Source organism: Lepidochelys kempii, chromosome 7 (assembly GCF_965140265.1).
Source record: "Lepidochelys kempii isolate rLepKem1 chromosome 7, rLepKem1.hap2, whole genome shotgun sequence".
Lineage (NCBI taxonomy): Eukaryota > Metazoa > Chordata > Testudines > Cheloniidae > Lepidochelys > Lepidochelys kempii.
The window spans coordinates 46,420,074-46,443,596 of NC_133262.1; the positions used below are offsets into that span (position 1 = coordinate 46,420,074).

Genomic DNA, 23,523 nt, shown 5'->3' on the forward strand with positions numbered 1-23,523 from the left:
GGAAAAGAAGCCCTCACTCTTCTTCCCCTCTCCCCTCCTCCCCCTTCCCCAAAGCAGAAGAGAGGGGTAGAACACCTCAGAGGTGTTTCCATTTCAGCAGGTGAATGTGCACTGAGCCAGACAGAAGCTGCAAAGTGCTGAGAAATCCCAGAATGAGAAGTGCCTGATAAACATTCATTATTTCAAGGGGGAAAACCCAGACAGGTGTAATGCTTTTCCTACAAGATCAAGTCACCTTGACACAGAAACTACATTTCCGCTAAGTTAAAAAACATATTGTTCGTCAGGAAATAATCTCGCAACTTCAGCTCTGTCTGGTTCACAGGAGGAGATTGTGGGTGTGTTGGGGGAAAGGGAGGATGGCGAGTGAAGCAGACAGGGCCTGAGAATAGGGGAAGCGTAGGTCCTCTCTGCTATATCAGTGACCCAACACAGGTCAGTAGGTCAGTCGTACCCCTCCCAGAAGACAGAGGCACCATGCCTTTGGCAGGCTGGCCACTGAATGGGGAGGGAGCATGGACTAAAGGAAGGAGATCTGCAGCAAGAACACGTTAGCAAAGAGAGAGACCCCAGTCCCACAGGTCTCCTCAGCGCTCTGTAGTCGAGATGCCAGTTCCTTGTTCAAAGCAGGAATCTCTTGATTAGCGGGAACAGGACTGAGCACGGAACTGGGTCAGGAAACCTTCTCCTGGGCCTGGCACTCAGTCCCATCTGCACCACTTCCCTCACTGCATGAATGGGGAGGAGGCTGATCAGAAGCTGCCCTGTGATTCCCTTGGTAATCAGCAGCCATGGGAAAGGGAAAACTGCAAGAGCGTATGACAGTTTAGTGGAGTTTTTGGAAAAATATTCGATTACGCCACCCTCTTCCGCAGCTGCTCAGCCCCTGTCTTTCAGCTGGAAAAAAGAAAAATCAATTTCAGCTGATTTTCATCCCTTCTTTGAACCATCTGCCAGTTCTCTTCTCCCCTCTCCCCCCCCCCCGCACACTGCAGCCAGGCCGCCTTGGGCTGCGATCTCTTCAGGTACCGCAGGTTCTCCCCCCGGCTGGTGGCAGGGGCTGGTGGGAGGCTCTCAAGGAAAGTGAGGCTGCTGCAGGCAGCAGCGGTGGCAGTGCAGTAGGTGGCGCTCTGCCCTTTCAGTCACTCCTGAGCCAGAGCATGCGGGGCGCTGTGCTTTGGTGCCAAGTGCTGGTAAGTCGTGATCCGTAAGATTTCCAGTCTTGCCCCTTGCACATTTGCAGATTGAGTAACTGCATTCTGCTTCCTTAAACTCTCCCTGCTACTTGAATTTGATGAGCTACTTCCCTTCCTTTCCCTAAATTGCAGTGTGGTGCTGCTAAGCACCTGCTCCATCCCAGCCTGGAGGTGGGTGATGTGAGGTGATCCTTGGGTGGATATAGACTAATCCTGTAAAACACTGGGAGCCTTGGGAGAGGCTGTATATCTATCAGATCACCACGACAGCGGCATTTCCAGCCCGGGGGGTTAGTGTGCATACAGGGAGAGAGATCTCCATTAGGTTCCTTCCTCCTTGCTGGAGTCGCTATGCACCGAGGTTTACACATGCGCCTTGGACTGTTCTTTGCTCTGCTTGGAGAAGAGGGAGCCGAAGTGGATGTTAACAACTGCCAGAGATCATTGCCATCCTCAGTAATGTTATTGACAACACCATCAATGTGCGTGGTGCTTGACACACACACACAGGGGCCTGGTTCTCCTCTCTTGCCAAGTAAATCAGGAGTAGCTTCACTGAACTTGGTGGATTTACATTGGAGTAAAACTGGTGTAAACGTGAGGAGAGTCAGGGCCAATGGTCCATGCTCCAGCAGCTCCTCAAAAGGATTTAGGTGCCTAACCTCCATTGATTTCAAAGGGAGTTAGGAGCCTAAATACCTTTGAGGATCTGCGCATTACAGTCTAAGGAGAGTTTAGGATCACACATAGCGCTGCTCTCATACCTTCCATCTGAGAATCTCAAAGCACTTTATAAAAATTAATGAATTAAGTCTCATGCCCCCTCTTAGGTTATGTATATTATTATCCCCATTTTGCAGCTGACCAAATGACTTCTCCAAGGTCACAAGTTGAGGCTGTGGCAGAGCTGGGAAAGCCCCTAGGCTTAGTCACAAGACCAGCTTGGAGGAAGAGCTCTAGGTTTGTGGTTGTTGATGGAGTGTCAGTGTTGGTTCAGGAGTCCCTTGGAGGAAGGTTCCTCAAAGTGAAGGAGTGGGATAGACTCTAAAATGGAGAAATCTACACGGGATTGCTCTAGTACACAGATAGTCTGCCCCTTCCCTATAGGCCCCTGTTGTATGCTGTTGTCACAACTCAGACTGATGTCATAATTAACAATGATTGATTTTTTCCAGACAGGTTTTGTCATCCAGCCAGTTGCCCTGGTGACAGCACTAAATCTGTTTTTAACCTGACACACTTGTATCTTTCTCAGCTTTTTAATGGTGTTGTTGTCCAAACGACTGAGAAAGTGATCCAGGGACTGGGATTTGGGATGCAGAGGTGGCAACCTGGAGATGGGGACACAGATCATGGAGATGGAGGTGGGAGGGACTGGGGATGCAGATGGTGGAGACGGAGGGCTGGGGAAGCGGACACATGGTAGAGATGGCGATCTGGGGATGAGGCCGCGCGATTGTGGAGACAGTAATCTGGGGGTGCGGCTCAGAATCAGAGCAGGCTAAGAGTTCTCAAGTGTCATTCGGGGCCTGACCGCAATGTACTAGAGCCAGCATGCTATTCAGAGGCAAAGGGACCCATAAGGGCTCGATTGTGATGATGATTTTTGTTGTAACTTTTTCTTCTTGGTGGAAATTGGCAAAATTAATCGTCTGCCCACATTTGTCTCAGCCCTTCTCCTCCTGGCAGACTGCTCGCTTCTGTGTCGAGCATTTTGCTGCCTCTCAGTGCATCTCCGAGTGGCTAGTTGGCTGGCTGCCCTGGGCTTCCATATGAAATGAGTTCTGCTGGGTCTCAGCCCCTCTCCAAGTGCCTGCCTGAGAGTCCTACAAGCATGAATCGCTCAGGGTCCCATCTCCTAGAGTGTGTTTGTTGCTAAGTATTTTTGTACTTCCAGGGCTTGGCAGACACCCCTGCCCCAGGAAAGGAGATACATTGCTGCTTGTGCTCACAGCTCTCTCCCAGGAATCGGGGACATGTATTGCCTGCGCTCAGTACTCTGCTGTCCTAATAGCTCCCTCCCTCCCCTTGCCTCTCTGTAGTTTTCCAGCAGGCACCAGTCTCCTTGGGCAGCAATTACCTGTGGAATTTCATTTGGAAAGAACATTGCTGGCTTCACATGACAGACGTGCAAAGCAAAACAGCATTTTAAGACGAGTCGGTGCTGTGCTTGTGGCTGTAAGACGCTACTAGCTCTGCCTGGAGACACATGGCAGAGTTGTCAATTTTACCCAATCTTTGCTTTTATAACTTTCACATTTACTCTATATGCAAGCTTCCCACTACAGCTGTGTCAATGCACTGCAGTCTTGACCTGAACGCTGCACCCTCAGCCTCGCTGGTCCAGTCCTGGACTCCCCACACAGCTCTGCCAGTGGCCCTAGGCCCTGCCCTTCGTCTGCCTGCTGCTCCGGTCCCGGGCTCCCCCCACAGCTCTGCCCCTGCCACTCAGCTCTGCCTTTGGACTGCCCACTGCTCCGGTTCTGGGCTCCCCACGCATCTCTGCCAGTGCCACTCTATCCTGACATACAGCCCCCCTGTTATTCCTGTCCTAAACTGAATCTGCCAGTTGCACAGGGTTGTTGTTGTTGTTTTTTAATATGGACTCTACTTAGAGCCTGCTGCACTTCTTCTCTTTTGTGCCCTGTGTCAAGCCATGCCCGCAGGGCTCAGAGGCAGGCGTGTGCTCACCCCCGAGATTTTACTGCAGATTTTTCTGGGGTTTTAAGCTAAAAGTCAGGACCAAGATTTTGAAAATCTCTGAGGGCTCATGGGCAGCCTCCTTGTTTGGATTCCCAGCCTTGCTCCAAGCTGAGTGCTCGCGAATCCAGCAAACAGTGGCAATCTGTGCTGGGAAGGGGCCAGAGCTGTCCCGTGAGCCCCACTGGGAGGAGTAACGGGGAATAGGAAACTTTATGCTTAGTCAAAAGAGGAGGGTGTAATGAGCCCTGGGTGGTGGCGTATCCTGTGCACAGCCCAGCCCCCAGCTCTCTGGCAGTTCAGGTGGCATGACATACCTAGCCGTTTGCCAGTGACCCAGGACATCATCCCCCTCAATTGACCAAAGGAGCAGCATAGAGTGGGGGTTGCATGGTCTCCCGTCTCCCTGCTGCCAGAGGAACTTGGCGTGGGTGGAGCTGAAGGAAGGAAACAAAAGGGGAGCATTGTCCAGACTCATTGGGCCTGTGAGAGGGGCTGAATTTCTCCGAGCCCCTCAGGTGGCCCCAGACCAAGCCATGATCTCTGAGTCCATTCGTTTAATTGATCAAGCATCGACAGTGCCTGCTCAATACAGAGAAAGCGGCCCAGGCTGGGGAGACTCTTTAAGGATCCATGTCTCTTCCTGCTCCTGGTGCCAGAGCCCTCATGCTTCTAGCTTGGCGTCATGGGGGAAGTGTTAGCTGGGGAAATGGCTGGGGGTTCTTAGGTGACTGCAGCAGGATGGGCTGAGCAGGTTCATGGCTGCAGAGTTGGAGGGGGAGAAGAGGATGTGGGACTGTGTCTGGCTGTGGATGCTGATAGGAGCGGACCAGCAGAGAGCAGCCCACTTGACCCAGACACATGGCAGAGTTGTCAATTTTACCCAATCTTGGCTTTTATAACTTTCACATTTACTCTATTTATGCTGAGCTTTTGCCCTGAGATCCCCTCAAACTAATATACATATTGGTACATTCTGGAATGGGTGTGTGGGGGTGTGTGTGTAAAAAATAGCATTCAACAAAACTGTGTTAAAAGAATGTTAAGGTTACAAAATCAAGCACTCAAAAATAGGGAATTGCCAGAACTAAGGTTGCCCATGTACCCTTAACTCTGCCCCTTGTGCATATACTACAGTCTTTACTTACATGATCACATTCTATTTTTTCCACAGGATCCCAGTTTCTTTTTACCCTCCTCATGCAACGAGTGACCCTTTACCTTCCTTCTTACACACCATCCACATACAATCTGTGATTATTCATTTCTCATGGGCTTCTCTCTGGAGCTCAGCACTCTAATATCTGAGGGCCTTGCAAACATTAATGAATTTATTTTCCCGACTCATGTGTGTGATAGAAAAGTATGATTATCATCCCGCCCCCCATACCTTTATAGCTGGGAAAATGAGGCACAGAGACTGAGGCTAGAATTTGTAGACATGCCCCCTAATTTGGGGTGCCTCGATGGTTAGGTACCCAGTTTGAGATACCGTCCCCTGCCTCATTCACTACACACCTTCCAACACCTGCAACAAAGGAGGTGAGGTCCTGCAGGAAAAGAGTATGTAATTGTGTGATTAAAGACTATCATAAAGTCAACACAAGGAGGGCACTCTGACACTTTCCTATTTCCCAGCTCTTAAGCACGTGACTTTGTCACCTTAACAATAGATTTTAAACATAGTTTTGTTGTATATAATTATTGCTGCCAGCAATGGGCATCAAGGCCCGGATGAGTAAGTAGACTGTAGTATGAGTATGCCCCCAGCTGCCCCCCAAAACTCTCCCCACGTCTGTCTGCACTAACGGATGTGCTCTAGAATACTAGAAGTCATGCAGTGCCCCCCCACACACCTGATCTATCCCTTTATACCTTCCCTTTTTGCCCCTTCTGTATGGCAAGGCATAGCATCCTGATATGGGGGCAGGACGCCATCTGGGGCAGGCATCACAGTGCCCCGTGGATTTGCACGCGCAGGATTCTTCTCCAAGGGCGGCGCCATGGCTGAAAGGGCCTGCACTTAGAGAACTGGAGCGAAAGGAGAGGGCAGCAGTACCATGAAACCGTTATTGTCCTCTTTGGACTGCCCAGAGACGGGGAGAGCATTAGGCACACTGGGTTACCGAAATACAAATGGCGCTGTCCCCTGCACGGGGGAGAGGAGGGAGCCTGCTTTAGTGGAAGTGCGGGGAGCCGGACCTAATGCGGATATGCATCCCAGGAACGAACGGAGCCTTTGAAAGTGCTCACGGCTCCAGGGCAGGTGGGAGCTTTCTGTTCCTACAGCAGCGTCTCTTTGTGCAAGCTGGAGGGGGAGAGAGGGAGAAGTGAGCTGCCAAACCCAGTAACTCAGAATTACTGCCACCTCACAGGAGCCTAAGTCTGCGCCGCCAAGATTTCTGGCTTGGGGGCCCTAGGGTTGAATAGCTGGGGTGGGAGAGGCTGCAGTGAGATTGAGGGGCGTTGGCAGGGCTGTGTGGGCAGCCCATGACAGATCTAGCAGCAGCTGCATGGATGAATGCTAGGGATTTCAGTGAGATCACTGTTCATTTCACTAAGGTGTTCAAGCCGTGTTTCGAGAAGGAAGAAGTGACCTCCTGTGCCAGTCTTTCAAACCAACACTGAACACCAGCTGCACAGCTGGCCTCCCCTAGAAGATCAGTCAAGATCCACAGATGACCTATGTGACGTGAGGAGCCAAGCACAGGGCTTCCCACCTCTGGGAACAGAGCCCAAGGAGCAGCGTCAGTAGCTTAGCCAGGCAAATTCCCTCCAGTCAAGGGCAGTGGGGCACACACACTCAGGCCAATACACCGTGTCCTGAGGACTGGCCAGCCTCACCCCGTGCTCAGAGTATAGTGACGGGTATATTTCCACACTCTGTGCAGTGCCCAGCTGCATCAGTTAGTGACCTGGCACGCACCAGGCTTGTCAGCTGGTCACACAGATGGGGCATCAAGAACAGCTTGTGGGAGAAGCAAGGTCTTGTGGCGGAACCAGAGCAGTGGGTGCCAGGTAGCCTGGACTCCACTCCCAGCTCTGCCACTGACTTACTCTGGGGTCCTGGGCAAGTCATTTCCCTGCTTGGTGCCTCCACACACCCCACCCCACCCCCCGGGATATTGCGAGGTTTAACTAAAGCTTGCAGAGTGCCTTAGATAGCAGTGCCAACTATGGTGCTTTTGATTGGTTGTAATCTGCTGCTTCAAAGACTAGACCTCTGACCAGTCAGCTGAAGAATCATAGAACTGGAAGGGACCTTGAGAGGTCATCTAGTCCAGTCCCCTGCATTCTCTAAATATTCTCTAGACCATCCCTGGCAGGTGTTTGTCGAACCTGCTCTTAAAAATCCCCAATGATGGAGATTCCACAACCTCCATAGGCAATTTATTCCAGTGTTTAACCACTCTGACAGTTAGGAAGTTTTTCCTAATGTTCAACCTAAACTACCCTTGCTGCAATTTAAGCCCATTGCTTCTTGTCCTAGCCTCAGAGGTTAAGAAGAACAGTTTTTCTCCCTCCTCCTTGTAACAAACTTTTATGTACTTGAAAACTGCTATCATGTCCCCTCTCAGTCTTCTCTTCTCCAGACTAAACAAACCCAATTTTTTCAATCTTCCCTCAGAGGTCATGTTTTCTAGACTTTTAATCATTTTTGTTGCTCTTCTCTGGACTTTCTCCAACTTCTCCACATATTTCCTGAAATATGGTGCCCAGAACTGGACACAATACTCCAGTTGAGGCCTAATCAGTGCGGAGTAGAGTGGAAGAATTACTTCTCGTGTCTTGCTTACAATACTCCTGCTAATACATCCCAGAATGATGTTTGCTATTTTTGCAACAGCATTACACTGTTGACTCATATTTAGCTTGTGGTCCACTATGACCCCCAGATCCCTTTCCGCAGTACTCCTTCCTAGGCAGTCATTTCCCATTTTGTATGTGTGCAATTGATTGTTCCTTCCTAAGTGGAGTACTTTGTATTTGTCCTTATTGAATTTCATCCTATTTACTTCAGACCATTTCTCCAGTTTGTCCAGATCATTTTGAATTTTAATCCTATCCTCCAAAGCACTTGCAACCCCTCCAAGCTTGGTATCGTCCGCAAACTTTATAAGTGTACTCTCTATACCATTATCTAAATCACTGATGGAGATATTGAACTGGACACAGAACCGATCCCTGCGGGACCCCACTCATTATGCCCTTCCAGCATGACTGTGAACCACTGATAACTACTCTCTGGGAACAATTTTCCAACAGGTTATGCACCCAACTTATAATAGCTCCATCTAGGTTATATTTCCCTAATTTGTTTACGAGAAGGTCATGAGAGACAGTATCAAAAGCCTTATTAAAGCAAGATATACCACATCTACCACTCCCCCCCCCCCATCTACAAGGCTTGTTACCCTGTCAAAGAAAGTTATCAGGTTGGTTTGACACGATTTGTTCGTGACGAATCCATGCTAATTATTATTTATCACCTTATTATTTTCTAGGTGTTTGCAAATTGATTGCTTAATTATTTGCTCCATTATCTTTCCGGGTATAGAAGTTAAGCTGGCTGGTCTGTAATTCCCCAGGTTGTCCTTACTTCCCTTTTTATAGATGGGCACTATATTTGCCCTTTTCCAGTCTTCTGGAATGTCTCCCGTCTTCCATGACATTTCAAAGATAATTGCTAATGGCTCAGATATCTCCTCAGTCAGCTCCTTGAGTATTCTGGGATGCATTTCATCAGGCCCTGGTGACTTGAAGACCTCTAACTTGTCTAAGTAATATTTGACTTGTTCTTTCCCTATTTTAGACAATGATCCTACCTCATTTTCACTGGCATTCACTATGTTAGACATCCAATTGCCACCAATCTTCTTGGTAAAAACCGAAACAAAGAAATCATTAAGCACCTCTGCCTTTTCCACATTTTCTGTTATTGTCTTTCCCCCTCACTGAGTAATGGGCCTACTCTGTCCTTGGTCTTCCTCTTGCTTCTAATGTATTTGTTGAATGTTTTCTTGTTTCCTTTTATGTCCCTAGCTAGTTTGATCTCATTTTGTGCCTTGGCTTTTCTAATTTTGTCCCTACATACTTGTGTTATTTGTTTATATTCATCCTTTGTAATTCGACAGTTTCCACTTTTTGTAGAACTCTTTTTTGAGTGTTAGATCATTGAAGACCTCCTGGTTAAGCCAATCCAGGGTGGTCTCTTGTCATACTTCTTATCTTTCCTACGCAGTGGGATAGTTTGGTCTTGCGCCCTTAATAATGTCTCTTTGAAAAACTGCCAACTGTCTTCAATTGTTTTTCCCTTTAGACTTGCTTCCCATGGGATTTTACCTACCAACTCTTTGAGTTTGCTAACATCTGCCTTCTTGAAATCCATTGTCTTTATTGTGATGTTCTTTCTCCTACCATTCCTTAGAATCATGAACTCTACCATTTCATGATCACTTTTGCCCAGGTTGCCTTCCCCTTTCAAATTCTCAACCAGTTTCTCCCTATTTGTCAAAATCAAATCTAGAACAGCCTCCCCCCAGTAGTTTCCTTCAGCTTCTGAAATAAAAAATTGTCTCCAATGCATTCTAAGAACTTGTTGGATAATCTGTGCCCTGCTGTGTTATTTTCCCAACAGATGTCTGGGTAGTCGAAGTCCCCCATCACCACCAAGGCTTGTGATTTGGGTGATTTTGTTAGTAGTTTAAAAAAAGCCTCATCCACCTCTTCTTCCTGGTTTGGTGGTCTGTAGTAGACCCCTACCGTGACATCACCCTTCCTTTTACCCCTTTTATCTTTCCCCAGAGACTTTCAGCAAGTCTGTCTCTTATTTCTATTTCAACCTCAGTCCAAGTGTGTACATTTTTACTATATAAGGCAACACCTCCTCCCTTTTCCCCCTTCCTGAGCAAGCTGTATCCTTCTATACCAATATTCCAGTCATGCATATTATCTCACCAAGTCTCTGTGATGCCAACTATGTCATAGCTGTGTTATTTATTAGCATTTCCAGTTCTTCCTGCTTATTCCCCCTACTTCTCGCATTAGTATACAGACATCTAAGAAGCAGTTGCATCACCTCAGTTAGGGGAGGGAAGTGAGAAAGTAGAAGGAAGCTGTGCTGACACATTCCGGGCAGTAGAGGGTGATAGAAATATGCTTTCCTTTGATGAGTCCTTGGGAGCAGACATTTTACAAAGCCTGGGTCATGGGTGGACCTTGGAGAGTCCATGCTGCAGGGTTGGAAGTGTTGAGGCTATTCTAACTCCTCTTAGATATTCCAACAAGAGCAACAATCAATGCCATGGTTTTGGTGATGTGGGCACCTGCCTACTCCGGACTAGGCTGAGGCCTTGTCCATATGGGGAAATTGACCTGCTTTAGCTCTTCTGGAGTAACTATGAAATCACTTTTATTCTGGACTAGTGTGTTCAGACAGGCAGCTGTTCCAGACTAGCTTATTCTGCAGTAGCTACACTGGTCAGTTTCCCCAAGTAGACAAGGCCTGAGATCCAGATCACTCTTCACACTGTTTTGTCACCCAGCCATCCAATGAGAGTGACTTTCACTCATTTTGAAGATGATGAAGTTCTGAGAAGTTCCACATTTGCATTCATGCCCAGGCAGCATACAGTGTCTCAGCTGGCATTTAGGTGTGTTCCTCTGCGGTGCAGTCATTTCACTCTGCACTACAGCATCCATGGGGATACAGGGAGGGCTAGCCCAGTCTCTGCAGACAGGGCTGTTGCTTACCATGTGGAAAAGCATAACTGTTGCTTCTCCCCAGTTCTGGGTCATGTGCATCTCATCTAAGGGTGCACGCCCTTAATGCTGCAGCAATGTTGTCTTTTCCTTTTTGGCTTAAAAAAATCCAGGGAAATGAAATGCAAACAACTATGTTAATACAACATTGTGATGGCCGATGTAAACACAGAGTGGTTCAAAGAAAGGCTAAAGTTCAGGTTCTCCTAGGAATGCCTACTCATGGCTCTGCACTGGCGTGGTTTTGGGGCTTCCCAATTCGACTGTTAACCCTTATGGGATAGTCCTGAGGTGTTCTGCATCTGCAGTGTGGCCAGTTTCCTGAGAGGTGAGGTGTTAAGGGTCCTGTGCCAAGGAGGGTGAGGAGTCTGTGGCTGAGAGAAGGGAGGGGCCTGCTCAACTCGCTAAGGTGGAGCGTGTCCTATACTGTGATGCCTCCCGTCCATGCCAGCCAGCCCTGCTTTTCCTTGCCTCAGTCCCACTGAGGAACCTGCATTTGGCAGGGAGCTCACATCAGGGGCATGCTAGCCTAGAGCCAGGGCAGCAGTATTCAGCTCCGAGGCTGGCCTGTGTATGAAGGAGTCTAAAGAGCAGAAGGCTCTGCTTGCCTGGGGAGGAGGCAGAAGGGCACTCTTGATGCTGGTAGGGAGGAGGGGGCATAGGAGAAGCTAGGACGTTGAATGGGGATATCATTTGGAACAGGGAAGGAGGAGGGATGGAGCTTGGGCTGGAGCAGGATGTAGTGAAGGAGAGAGACTAGAACAAGTTATCACAGGTTACTGGTCTCTTCCTGAAACTCTAAGGGTTAAATGTACCTTGTCCAGCATGTTCAACGTGGGCGAATTAATGCTACTCTGGGAATGTGAGCTTGAACATCAGCACCAGACTTTGTAGCTGGTTACTACCATGCACACTCTATATTTTGGTGCTTTATAGTGAGTGTTGATGGGCCGAAGGACTTCACAGGGGACAGTTCAGCTGGGTTAGAACCTTTTATCTCTACTTTGTCCTCCTAATGGTCCAGTCTGGAATGAGTACAATAGAAACACCAGAATACAATGGAGATGGCCTCTGGAAGCCACATACCAGTCATAACCTCCCACCCAGTCCCCAGGAGTTTGGGATGGAGCCGAGTGGGGTGATAATATAGCAATGTACACTCTCTGGTGTTTTCTGCAACTGAGACAGTTATTGATTCCTTTCGCATGATTCCTTTGCCCTGCCCCTCCCTGGGGGAAAGACTAGAGGAGTCGCATAGTTTTTCTGGGGTTAATCTGATTGGCAGATCTCTTACTGATGGGGATCTCTGTCTGGGAAGTTTCTTCAGTGGGGGGATGGGCAATGGAGCAACAAGGTGAATGAGGTCTTCAAGGATAGAGGTGTAGCAACAGCCTTTTCTTCGCTGCTGTGCTCAGCCCTGCACTCTACCAGCTCTGCCTTGCTCTCTCCTTCCCCTCCATGTTAACCTGCTCCTCTTCTCTTCAAAAGGGGCTGACACCCTGAGCGAGACGAGCTCCATCAGCCTGGAGGCCACGACCGACAGCAGAGAGACTTCAGTGGCCACCTCCATCCTGTCCCCCTTCACAGCTTGCCGCGGGCGGGATGAGGCAGACAATCGCAGCGAGCACAGCTACAGCGAGTCAGGGGCCAGCGGCTCCTCCTTCGAGGAGCTGGATCTGGAAGGCAACGGCGATGGGTCGGCAGGGCAGCCTTCTGACCTGAGCTATGCCGAAGAGCCGGAGACCACAAAGGCCAAGTGGGCTAAGGAGCCCACTGCTCTGGAGAAAGAGAAGAGTGAAGAATAAACCAGAGTCCTTCCAGCTTCCTCCCCTTTAGTTGGGAGGAACTGATCTGTCCTGTTTTCTTTCTCTCTAGCCAAGAGATTTCAGTCATCGATTCCCATTGAGCCCCGCACCCTTCTCCTCTAAGGACAGATGTTCCGAGTGTTATAAAGAAGGACAGCTACACTAAGGTGGAGCGTAGCTAGGAGCTGTTCCCCAGGAGCCTTTCACCCACTTGTGTGCTGTAGCAGAGAGCTGGGGGTGCAGTCTGTTTGATGAGCAGTGAAATGTTCTTCCAGGCTGCATGTGTATAAATGCGTGGTGAGCTCTCTGCATGAGCTGTGGATGTGTGTGTGTGTGTAACACATGTTCTCCCTTTGCCTGTCTCCCTGCTCCATCCCTCCATCTCCTCAAGGCAGCCTGGTTCTCCACTGTACAGAGACACATTGACTGGCACCAAAGAGCAGACAGTGGTTTTATTCCATGGAAAATGGAAATATACAATGTAAAATTGTCCTCCTGAAACGGATGTTAAGCTTTTGGGATCTGTAATAAAGCAAATGCTTTTCCTCTGAGGTGTGAGGGCTCAAGGGGAGGGTTTTGTGATTCTGTCCTTCAACGCATGGGCTCGTCTGTTACCCCGGTCCTTGGAGAGCTGAGTAAGCCACACGCTTGGCACTTGCGCTGTTTCCAAGTGATTTTTGGAACAAAAGTGGTGCTCCCAGCTGATGCGAGTTTGAAGTTTCTTAGCGGCTTGCCTGGGCTGTGTGAAATGCAGTGGGGGCCATGCCATCCAGACCTTGGGGAGCAGATGTCCCCGTCACTGAAATCACCATCATTGCTGGAACTCTGCTTCCTGCATAGCAGTTTGAACAGAGAGGCCAGGAGTGAAGGCTGTGGACACCAAACTCCCTGAGGGCCCAAAATGCTCCTTCCAGGTCGGGGAAAGGCATATTGGCAGAGGCAGCAAAGGGAAGCCAGCACTGCTGCCCCTGTGCCATGGTAGAGAACTTCAGGGTCTAGGGTTGCCGGTCTGACTCCAGTCCCCTTAAAAGTCACTTAGAATAAAAGCTCTCAACTTGTCACTCAAATCCTCGTCTCCAAAGATGAAGTCTGATCCAGCCAGCTGTCTGCTCTGCCTGTTCCCACTATCTCCTTTCCCACCCTGTTTCCAGACAGACCATGTCCCAGGCTTGACATTTCTAAAGACACTCTTGCATCAGCTGTTGCAGCCTCCTTGAGTATTTTCAATGGACATATTCCTTTGTGGAGGGGATTAGGGTGGGCGGGGAGCTGGTCCATGTTATTCTTTGTGATAGATTTGGGGAATAAAGTCCTTTCCTGGGTTAGGTTACAGATTCCTGGGTGTTGTGCTGTGTTATAGAAGTGTCTGTGCAGGAAGGGTGGCTGGATGAGGTAGAGCAGAGGTCATGCAATGGCATCTGTCACAAGGCACCTCCCACATGAGACGCCCTCCTGCAGCAAGTCAAGGCACAGTGTGACTCAGTTTCCCTCCTTCAGGATCCCCAGAAATAGTCCAAACAGTCTTCTGAGGACTAATGGCTGTGGTGGGGTTAATTGATTAAAAAAGAAAGCCCTGTGTGCAGAAACCCTAACAAAACCAGTCCCAACACCATAGTTCAGACAGTATATCAAACAGGGCCCTGGTGTTCCTTTCCTTTCCCCGGCTCTCCGGCACGGCTCCTTTGCCATGTCCCGGCTCTCCGGCACGGCTCCTTCGCCATGTCCCGGCTCTCCGGCACGGCTATTTTCTCCCTCGCCATGCCCCGCGGGGCTCTCTGGTACAGCTCCCTCCGCTCTTGCCATGCTCTGGCTCTCCAGTACGGCTCCCTCACCATGCCCCGGCTCTCCGGTACGGCTCTGTCATGCCTTGCTGCTCCCCGGCTCTTGAGTATGGCTCAAGTATTCCTCACCATGCTGCATTCTCAGCTTGGCCTGGCTTACAGCAGGCATCTCAAGCTACTGGTGTCAACCTTCAGCCCTCTCCTTTCTTCTCTGGCCATGGTGCTCTGACTCCTCAGCCCCTCCACAGGCTCCCTGCTAATTTTTCACTCTTTCCAGGGGCAGCCTGCAGGGAGCTTCTCTGTGGCTTCCCCAAAGACCTCTTCCTGACTCCTCACTGGTCTGTCTGTCCCCTGGTCTCCTCCCCTCAGATTCTCCTCGTTCTTTATAGCCCTCAGGTGCTGCCCCCTCCTTAATTGGCAAAACTGGGAGCGGCTGTTCTGGCACCTGGACCTACTTCAATCTCAGGGGGCAGCATGCCAGTGCTGGATCTGTATCGGAGCTAGTGCAAGGGCAGGGTTCTGGGGGCAGGAAGCCAGGAGAGTCAGTGCAGCTGGGGCTAAGTGTTGGTGGTTCTCTGGTGCCTTAGCCTGGTGGCACAGATGGGAAGTATTCGGTGCAGCCCAGGGGGTGCAGGGATATCCCAGTATTGCAGATTCTTAGGTGCTGTAGTTGAGGGGAGCTGGTGTCCAGGTGCTGGAGGTTCCTGGATGCTGTTATTGCTCTACTTTGGTCTCATTAGCTTTTCCTTGATGTTGTGTTGTAGCAGAAACTGTGTTTAACAACTGTGAGTTGTACTATTTGTTCTGCCCTTGTGCTAGCTGCAAAACCCTAAATCTTAGAGTCCTCATGGTGGAGTGGAGACTCCATGATGCCCATCTGTTGCTGGTGACATAACCTGTAGATTGGGGTGGGTCTAACACATCTGCCTCAAGGATCTAAAATGAAGCTCTGGCCCAGATCCATCCCTGGTGTAAGGGATGGAAGCCCTCCTGAAGCCCACGGAGATACAGTGGAGACGGCTTGGAGTCTGGGATCCGTGAGAGAAGAGCTGTGAATTTTCAGAGCTCTATGGCTGTGACTTAGTGAAGGCACTGAGAACAGGGAGGGAGAGAGGAGGGGGTTTGAAAGGGTTGATCTTCCCCACAGTGCTGCTGCTCCTTTTGCTCACGTCCTGCTTGCAGGGGTCTTGGATCAATGTCTCGCTCCGCGTTTGTTAATGGACCTGGATCCATACTGCGTGAATGGAGTTCAGCGCTCAGCAGAGCATCAGGCTTGCCTTGTTCCTCAGCATCGACTCAGCCTGGGGGGAAATCAGTGGGGATGCAATTATCAGAGCCATCCCCGTTGCCCTGGCGGGTCTGCCTGGCAGCTCTGCTCCCTCGCCCAGCCCTCCCCTTTGCATCTTGATTCCTCTGTGCTCTTGCTGCTCTTGGCACCACTGTAAATCTATCCCAGTGCTGGAGGTGCGTATCAGAGCTAGTGCTCAACACGGGCAGTGGGCAGCACCTTGCTTTGGGAGGACGCTTTGCCTGCCCCCTCCCACAAAGGTCATAGCATCTAGAAGCTGGAGCAGACACGTCCTCTGAATATAGACAGTTGGCTGGGGATTAACCCCTTGGGTTGGGGGTTAGGGTTTTCCTAAGTGGCATCACCATGCCCAATGCCCCAGCTATTGGTGGCAGGTCCTAGGGTGTATGGGACCACCTGGATCTCACTGCAGCTGGCTGTGCTCAGTTGGTTCCTTGTGACATAGCAATGGCTGATGGTGCCCCTGGATTTACTTGAACATCACCAGCTGCTGCTGCTTGGCATGCAGTGGCATCCCCTGGGCATCAGTTGGGGCATCAAAGAGCAGATCCTCAGTGGTGCCAGCTCTGAGGGAAGATTTTACTCATGAAGCATCCGCCGTTTCTAAAGGCTGTGTGTTTGTATCTGTGTGTACCTGTCTTTTCCTGTATGCATGTGTGTGTGCATGTCTGAGTGTACACGTGCATGTCTGGCTGCCGGTATGCAGACGTGTGTGCATGTGTGAGTGAACACATGTATATCTGAGTGCCTGTATGCAGGTGTATGTGCATGTCTGGGTGTACATGTGTATATCTGGGTCCCTGTATGCAGGCATGTGTGCATGTCTGGGTGTATAGGTGCATGTGTGTGTGCTTGGATGCAGGGATGTGTACCTGTTTCTCTGGGTCTGTGGGGGCATGTATGTGTGCAGAGGAAGGAGCAGCAGGAGTGTCAATAGAAAATGCACTGTCCTTCCCCCCAGATTTTGCTGACATATGGAAATATTATCCCCTCTCTGCAGCACTGTTATATTGTTTTTTAAAGAAAAAAGTAATTTTGCTCCATTTCACAGTATCTGCTGCTTATTTGTGAACCCTGCTGTGAGGGGGGAAGAGCTGTCAGTGTTGGGGCTTTCTATTTGCCATTTATAAACAAATGCCATGTTGTTTGAGTTTATTGCTTTAAAACTGTGTGTGTGTCTGTGTTCAGCCCTCCCTATATGCATAGCCATTGTGTGTGTGTACACACCCCTCCCTGTATGCATGGACTCTGTGTGTGTGTGTGTAAACACCCCTCCCTATATGCACAGACTCTGATGTGTACATCCTTCCCTATAGGCCTGGACACTGTGTATGTGTGTGTTTAGATGCCCCTCCCTGTTTGCATGGACACTGTGTATATGTATGTCTGTGTACACCCTTCCCTATATGCATGGACTCTGTGTGTCTGTGCACACCTCTCCCTATATGCACGGACACTGTATGTGTGTGTGCACCCCTCCCTGTTTGCATGGACTCTGCACGTGCACATATGGGTGCAAGGACTCCCCTTTGTGTGTATGTGTGTGTGCGTAAGGGCACTGTGTGTGGGCATGGACACACGTCCCTGGCTGTAGGAGTGCATGGCTGAGTATGCGTAGATGGGTGGGTGGGTGTGGCCAGGAGTTTGGGTGTGCATGAGTCTGGGTGTGGGAGCTGTTCGGCGTGTGCCTGGATTGGTCTAGGTGGGTATAAGTGTTTGCCCATCCGTGTGGCTAGGTCCATGCATCAGGCAAAGCGGGGCTGAACCTTTGTGCTGAGGCATCTCCCACTTGGCCGGGCTGCGTGTGAGCAGCGTGAGAGGAGCTGCCCTGCTGCTGCAGGGTATCAGGAATTATGAGCGAGATGGGGCATGCTGGCATGGGCCCCTGGGGCATTCTCCTCTGGCAGCTCATGGCCTCCAGGACTCGTTTGTAGACAGTGGGCACAGTCACCACCCTCCCGCTGCAGCCCCAGCGCTTTCACCGGGGTTTAAAATGCGAAGGCCAATGAGTGGAGCCATCAGTCATCCCCAGCGAGGGGCCAAGCTGTGCTGGACTCCAGGCACCATTCCCTGTCTCTGAACCACCTTCCCCCTGAGACCACTAGCCAAGAGGGGTAGGTGGAGACACTCAGTCCCTCCTAATACCACCCCTTCCCCTGGACCAGGCAAACCTGTCTCTTTTGGGATAGAGTGCAGGCACCTGAAGGGGATTAGAGAGCCAGTCCCCTTATTCAGTGGTTTTCAAACTTTTTTTTGGGGACCCAGTTGAAGAAAATTGTCGATGCCTGCAACGCAATGGAGCTGGGGATGAGGGCTTTGGGGTGTGGGAGGGGCTCAGGGCTAGGACAGAGGGTTGGGGTGCAGGGGTGAGGCCTGCGGGGTGGGGCTGGGAATGAGGGGTTCAGGGTGTGGGAGGGGGCTGTGGGCTGGAGCAGGGGGTTGGAGTGCTGGAGGGGGTCAGGGCTCTGGGCTGGGGGTGCAGGCTCTGGGGTGGGGCCCGGAATGAGGGGTTTGGGGTACAGGAAGGGGTTCCAGGTTTGGGGGGGCTCAGGGCCGGGGCAGGGGATTGGGGCGTGGGGTTGGAGCATGGACTTACCTCCTGGCCAACGTGTGGAACCCCATGCCCCCCCTGCCTTTTAGCTGGACCTGCTTCTGGCTGCTTCCAGGGTGCAGCGCGGTGTCAGAACAGATAGGCACTAGCCTATCTTAGCTGGGCAGCACTGCCAACGGTTGGCGGTACTGACCAGAGACACTAGGGTCTCTGGGTGCTGAGCAAGGCGACCCAGTGCCTTACATGCCACGACCCAGTACTGGGTCGCGACCCAAACTTTGAAAAACACTGCCCTAATAAAACCACTGCCGTCTGTGCTAACAGCCCCACCCTGGAGAGGGAAGTGATGGCTCCCTGATCCGCTGGGTCCGAATGGAAAGAAAGGAAGAGAACTCCTTCTGATACATCCTCACATCCCTTGGAACGATCTGCCATGGTGACCTCCCAGCATAGCATTTCCCATGCTGCCAGAGGCCTCCATGTGGCTAGAGAGGGGTAAATTCCCAGTGCAAAGCTATTCGGTCCACACATTCCTCCTAACTCTCCAGCTCTCTGTCTAATACAGGGGTCCAGAGCACACCCCTCCCTGCTGCATGGCAGGTCTGGATTGTTAGCTCCCTGCAGCTGCCCGTAATGGGTGGCTGAGCCCCTGTGAACGTGAGTCCCTGAGAGTCCTTGGGGTGAGCAGTGACTCCTGATGACTCCAGGCCACATCTGCCTCTGGCTCCTGAGCACCATTCTGCCTGCTGGGGAGCGAGGCGGAGAAGGCATTGTGAAAAGCCGGGGAAATTCATTTTGTTGCAGTCTCGCTCTAAGGTGGTCTGGTGGTGCTGTGCATGGCATGGCAGCTCCTTCTCTGGGGACTGCGGTGATGGGGAGTGGGGAAGGTGGGACCTAGGTGCACAAGTAGCTAATGCATAAGCCTTTCCTCTCTGGCCTCTGGTTCTGGTTGGGCCCCAACTAACACCGAATGGCTTGGACCCATCTTAGCCATAATCAAGGCACAACTGGCCACGGTGGCCGGATTCTGTTTAGGAGAGACACAAGTGCATAGGCTAAACCGGATGGGAGCCTGGGTGCTGCTTGTCGGGGGAAGATGCAGTAAGGAACATGTCACGGCACCCTGCCTGACTCTGCCATTGCTGTCTGCCTGGCCCCTTGGCAACACCAGAGCCCAGTTCAGACCGAAGCGAACACTGGGCTGTAACTGTGGGTGTTGCTCTACTTTGAAGCACCAATGGGGCCTGAAGCAAAGCAGGGCCAGGGTAAAAATCTGGGATTGCAGAGCCAGCCAACATGGGCTCGTTGCACTGGACTTTCAGGCAGCAAAGGCTGAGCACAAATAAAGTCCTGAGGCCAGATGCACCTCTGGGGGTAACTATTGAAGCCAAGGGATTTGTATGAAGGAAGAATTTTGTCCCTGGCAGAAATAGCTTTGAACAAAGCAAATTGTCCCTGCGGGTGGCTTGTTTCTGTTGAACCCCAGCGGGTGAGCTGCAAGGGCTCTCCTCTCTCTCCCCGCTGCCTCCTGCAGTGGTGGGTCTCCTCTAAATGGGGCCCAGGCCCACCCCAGGGTCAGGCCTGGTTGCTGTGGTACCATCTGCTCCACACTGTGCCTGTTCTCTGGGAAAGGGACCTCGTCACTGGCTCTCCGGTCCCATCAGGTCCCATGGAGGGAGCTGCCACTTTCACACTGGGGTCCTTGGAACTCACTTCAGGTGGCCCCTAGTTTGGAGCCGAGCTCCTTTCTGAACTACAGGCAGGGCACTACAGGCAAGCCATGGGTGGAGGAGAAGGGAGCGGGTGTAAGAATGCCCTGGTTGATAGTGTCATAAGTAGAACTGGGCCTGAACCGGTGAGCTCCGAAGACCCCTGGACTTTGGGGAAGTTCAGACCTGATCCCCTCCTTTGCACCTGTCTCCACATCTCTGACCAGGCTGATTCAAATACCTCTCTCCAAACACCACCACCCCACAGTGCTCAGTTCTGGATTGGCAACATCCCTCTTGTCCTAAGGAGAACAAAGGGTGAGTGGAGCAGTACAAATATGGTGCTCTGAATGGCTCTCACAGAGGCCCAGATCTCTAGAGTGGCATGCAGTGCCCAGAACAGCTCAGGTGAGCAGGCACGTATGGGTATGTGGGGAAACATATCCAGACTCACTCTTGCCTCAGATGGTGCACAACAGTGAACCGGGCACATATGGTTGGCATGCTCCCTTCTGCATGCCTGGTTTTGAAAGTCTAAAGTTCCTTTCTCCCTTCTTTGACTGTGAAGCTCTGCAGAACAAGCCTCCAGGGAAGGCCTAGGGAGAATGACTTGGGTGTGTTTGATAAATAGGAAGAAAACAAAAGTTTCCACTGGCCAAGTCATTTAGATTGTCCACCTCTGGTCTGGTTAAAAGCCACATCTCACCAGCCTCCATATTTGTGTGGTCTGCACATGCCAGTCACTCCCACAGCCCCTTTTGGGCACTGGGAGGTGCAGCAGCAACAGGCTTTGCATGCCCAAAACTCATCTGTGTTTGTCTTGGGGGAGTTCTGGGAATGCAAATTCTATGTAGGCTCCAAATTGTTTGGACATGCGCAGTAGAACTGCTGGATGCCAAATCCACTTGCAGTGCCTTTGGGAGCACAAACAAGCTTTCATTCAATCATTCACAGACAGACGCTATGTAAATGGCTGCATGTGTGCAAACAGAGGCCAGGTTTTGGAAATGAGGTCCCAAAAGTAGCCTGAGTTGAGCGCCTTGAAGATCTAAGATAAGCGATTTTAGTGTGAGAGCTTGTCACACCCGAAGATATTGACAGAGCTGTTAGAGAGTTCGCTTATTTTGGCCTGAAATGAAAACCTTGTTATAGATGTGTTTAAACATTGATTTTATATGTCCCAGGTTTAAGTTTATCGATGTACCAGGCTGGTTCAGATGTAGGTGTTGGGAAGGGAAAAGAATTTCCTTATTGAGATAAAACTTGTCCTTAATACTCAGTGCACACTGCAAAATCACCATCCTAATTCTGGATAGGATACCAGCAGATGTGATACCAAAATGGAAAATATAACAGCTGAGGCCTGGGTTCCTTGTCATGGATGATCGGGGGGCACTTTGGAAAGTTACAGTGGCTGTTTTGTATGACTGGTTTCTCTTGTGACTTGGATTTCTGGCATTGAAAGAGACTTGGGGGCTTTTATTCTCCGACACCCCTGTAGGAAGCATAGGACAGCACACCACCAAGCTGCCTTCCCTTCCCCCAGCTCTTGCAGCTAAATGTTTCCCATGGGACGCACTGTCAATTCCTGTGGAGCCATCCTGCTGCAGCTGCTGGCCCCAGCTCCTCCCCTGCAGAGTCCGCTCTCCACTCAGCTCCCGCCTTCTCCTCCAGGTGCAGCGTCACTCCTCATCCCTGAGAGGGGACGTGGGTTGCTGGAAGCAGAGTGAGGCCAGCGGGGGGAGCCCTGGTGCAGGACCTGGCCCCATGGCAGAGGCAAAGAGGAGCAGCACTGTCCAGTGTGCCCAGGCATGGGAGCATGGGAGAGGAGCAGAGCAAGGAAGGAGGAAACCAGACTGAAGAGGAGGGAGGGCAGGGAGCATGCAAGGGAATGGACAGGAGAGATGCAGGGCTGGAGACAGGGAGACAAGATATCACAGGCTGGAAATATGCGCAGAGAAGATGGGAAGCAGGTCTGGTGTTGGCACAGGCCAATTTCTAGAAGGGTTGTGCTTAATGGAGAGGTCAGCAGTACTGCCCCTCAAATTCTCTGCTCCACGGGGCCAGCTGCAAAGGGATAAGGACAAGCATCCACTGCCAGCTCAAAGGATTCTGGGGCACGCTTGGGAGCAACAGGAGATGAGTCAAAGTCAGTGTTGACTAGGGATCCCATGTGGCTAGGCCTGGCCCGGACAGAGGGGGGATGGCCACCAGGAAGAGGGGAGGTTAAAGTATGGTCAAATGCTGCAGGACAAAAGAACCACAGAGCGAGGTCAGATGAAGAAGGGAGCTAGGAGACAAAGCCATAGAGAGAGCAGGGAGACCAGCCTGGCCTTCCCTCACCAGTGCCCTGATCACCGCCTTGCCTGCCCCGAGTGCCTTCAGACAGTACTGAGGTCCCCGGGAGCAGCGGGCATTCAGCACTTAGCAGGAGAAGCTCAGTAGCCAGGAGGGAGGATGTTAGTGGGTAGGGCCTTGGTCTTGGACTCTGGAGTTCTGGCTTCATCTCCCAGCTCAGCCACAGCCCTCCTGTGTGAAGTTGGGCAAGTCACTTAAGCTACCCTATGCCTCCGTTTCCCCACATGTAAACAGAGGCCAACCCCCCCCCCCCCATACACACACAAATACACACAGGGGAGTTGTGGGGAATGGCTGTGCTAAGAAGCTGTAGTGGTGAGGGCCAGATAACTAAAATAGAGAACTTTGCAGGACTTGGGCATCCCCTCTAGGTGACGATATTCAAGGGTATCTCCCATGCCTGTCTCCCCTCTTGCTGGGGAGGGGGCATTAGCATCCAAGGTATGAAGGGGAACATGTGCCTCCTGTTTAGAAAAGGTCACAATTAAACCTCAACCGGTGATTGACATATGATAATTCATAAATATTTTGTGCTCTGAGTGATAAAATATTAAAGTCCTCTAGCTTGGAGGGAAGATGTTTCTCTCCCTGGGTGTTTATCTTTGCTACTGAGCATTGCAAAACAACAACCCCCCCCTGAAATATTCATGCGCTGCTGAATTGCTGGTGGGCGCTGGGGCCTGACTGCAATTCCTAAAGGCACCTTGTCCTGCGAGCTGACGGAGGGTTGGGTGAAAAGCAGCTGAAAATGGCATATTGGCTAGCAAGCGATGCCAAAGAAAGGAGGAGACGAGCAACATTGATCCTAGCAACATGTTGCCTTTCTACAGCAGCTTGTGACTGAGGATCTCCAAGCACTTTATAGACACTGGGGAATTAACCCCACAGCCCCCCAGGAGGTGGCTCAGTGGCATGAGCCTCGTTTTACAGAGGCGAACATGGAGATACAGGGAGGAGAAGTACTTTGTTCAAACGATGCCCAGCACGTCAGGAGCAGGGGCAGGAACAGAGGCCAGGAGTCCTGATGCCCAGTCCTGTGCTTGGACCCAGCCTTGTTCTTCGACGATTCTGTATCCACTGTGGGTTGCGCCTGCACTGGGAGCCAGAGGATTTGAAGGTAGCCTCTATTGGTCTGCGCACATGCCTGGCTCGCTTGGTGCCTCTGACCAAGGGATAAAAGGGTGGGTGGATCAACCGCCTCTCCAGCTCCTGCTCACCGCTGCATAGTCCAGGTTGGAGGCTTTAGTGTCTGCAGCTTCTGCTTTTTTCTGTCAAACAAGAGTCTTCTAGTTTGTAGCTAGTTTAACAGTTTGACTAGTTTTCACCATTCAGCATTAGCTTCCTGGGGGGGG

The 23,523-nt window shown here is 51.0% G+C and overlaps 2 protein-coding genes across 3 annotated transcripts in view; both read left to right on the forward strand.

Moving 5' to 3' along the window:
• TEX264 (testis expressed 264, ER-phagy receptor) overlaps window positions 1-16,596 on the forward strand; it is a 130,616-nt gene extending 114,020 nt beyond the window's left edge. Inside the window, exon 6 of the mRNA XM_073352548.1 lies at window positions 12,147-16,596. Coding sequence (XP_073208649.1) covers window positions 12,147-12,463 — 317 coding nt within the window. The 3' untranslated portion in view covers window positions 12,464-16,596. The remainder of the gene's footprint in view (window positions 1-12,146) is intronic.
• The window catches only part of ACY1 (aminoacylase 1), a 455,667-nt gene that overhangs the window by 169,899 nt on the left and 262,245 nt on the right, over window positions 1-23,523 (forward strand). The gene's annotated exons all lie outside the window — the stretch shown is intronic.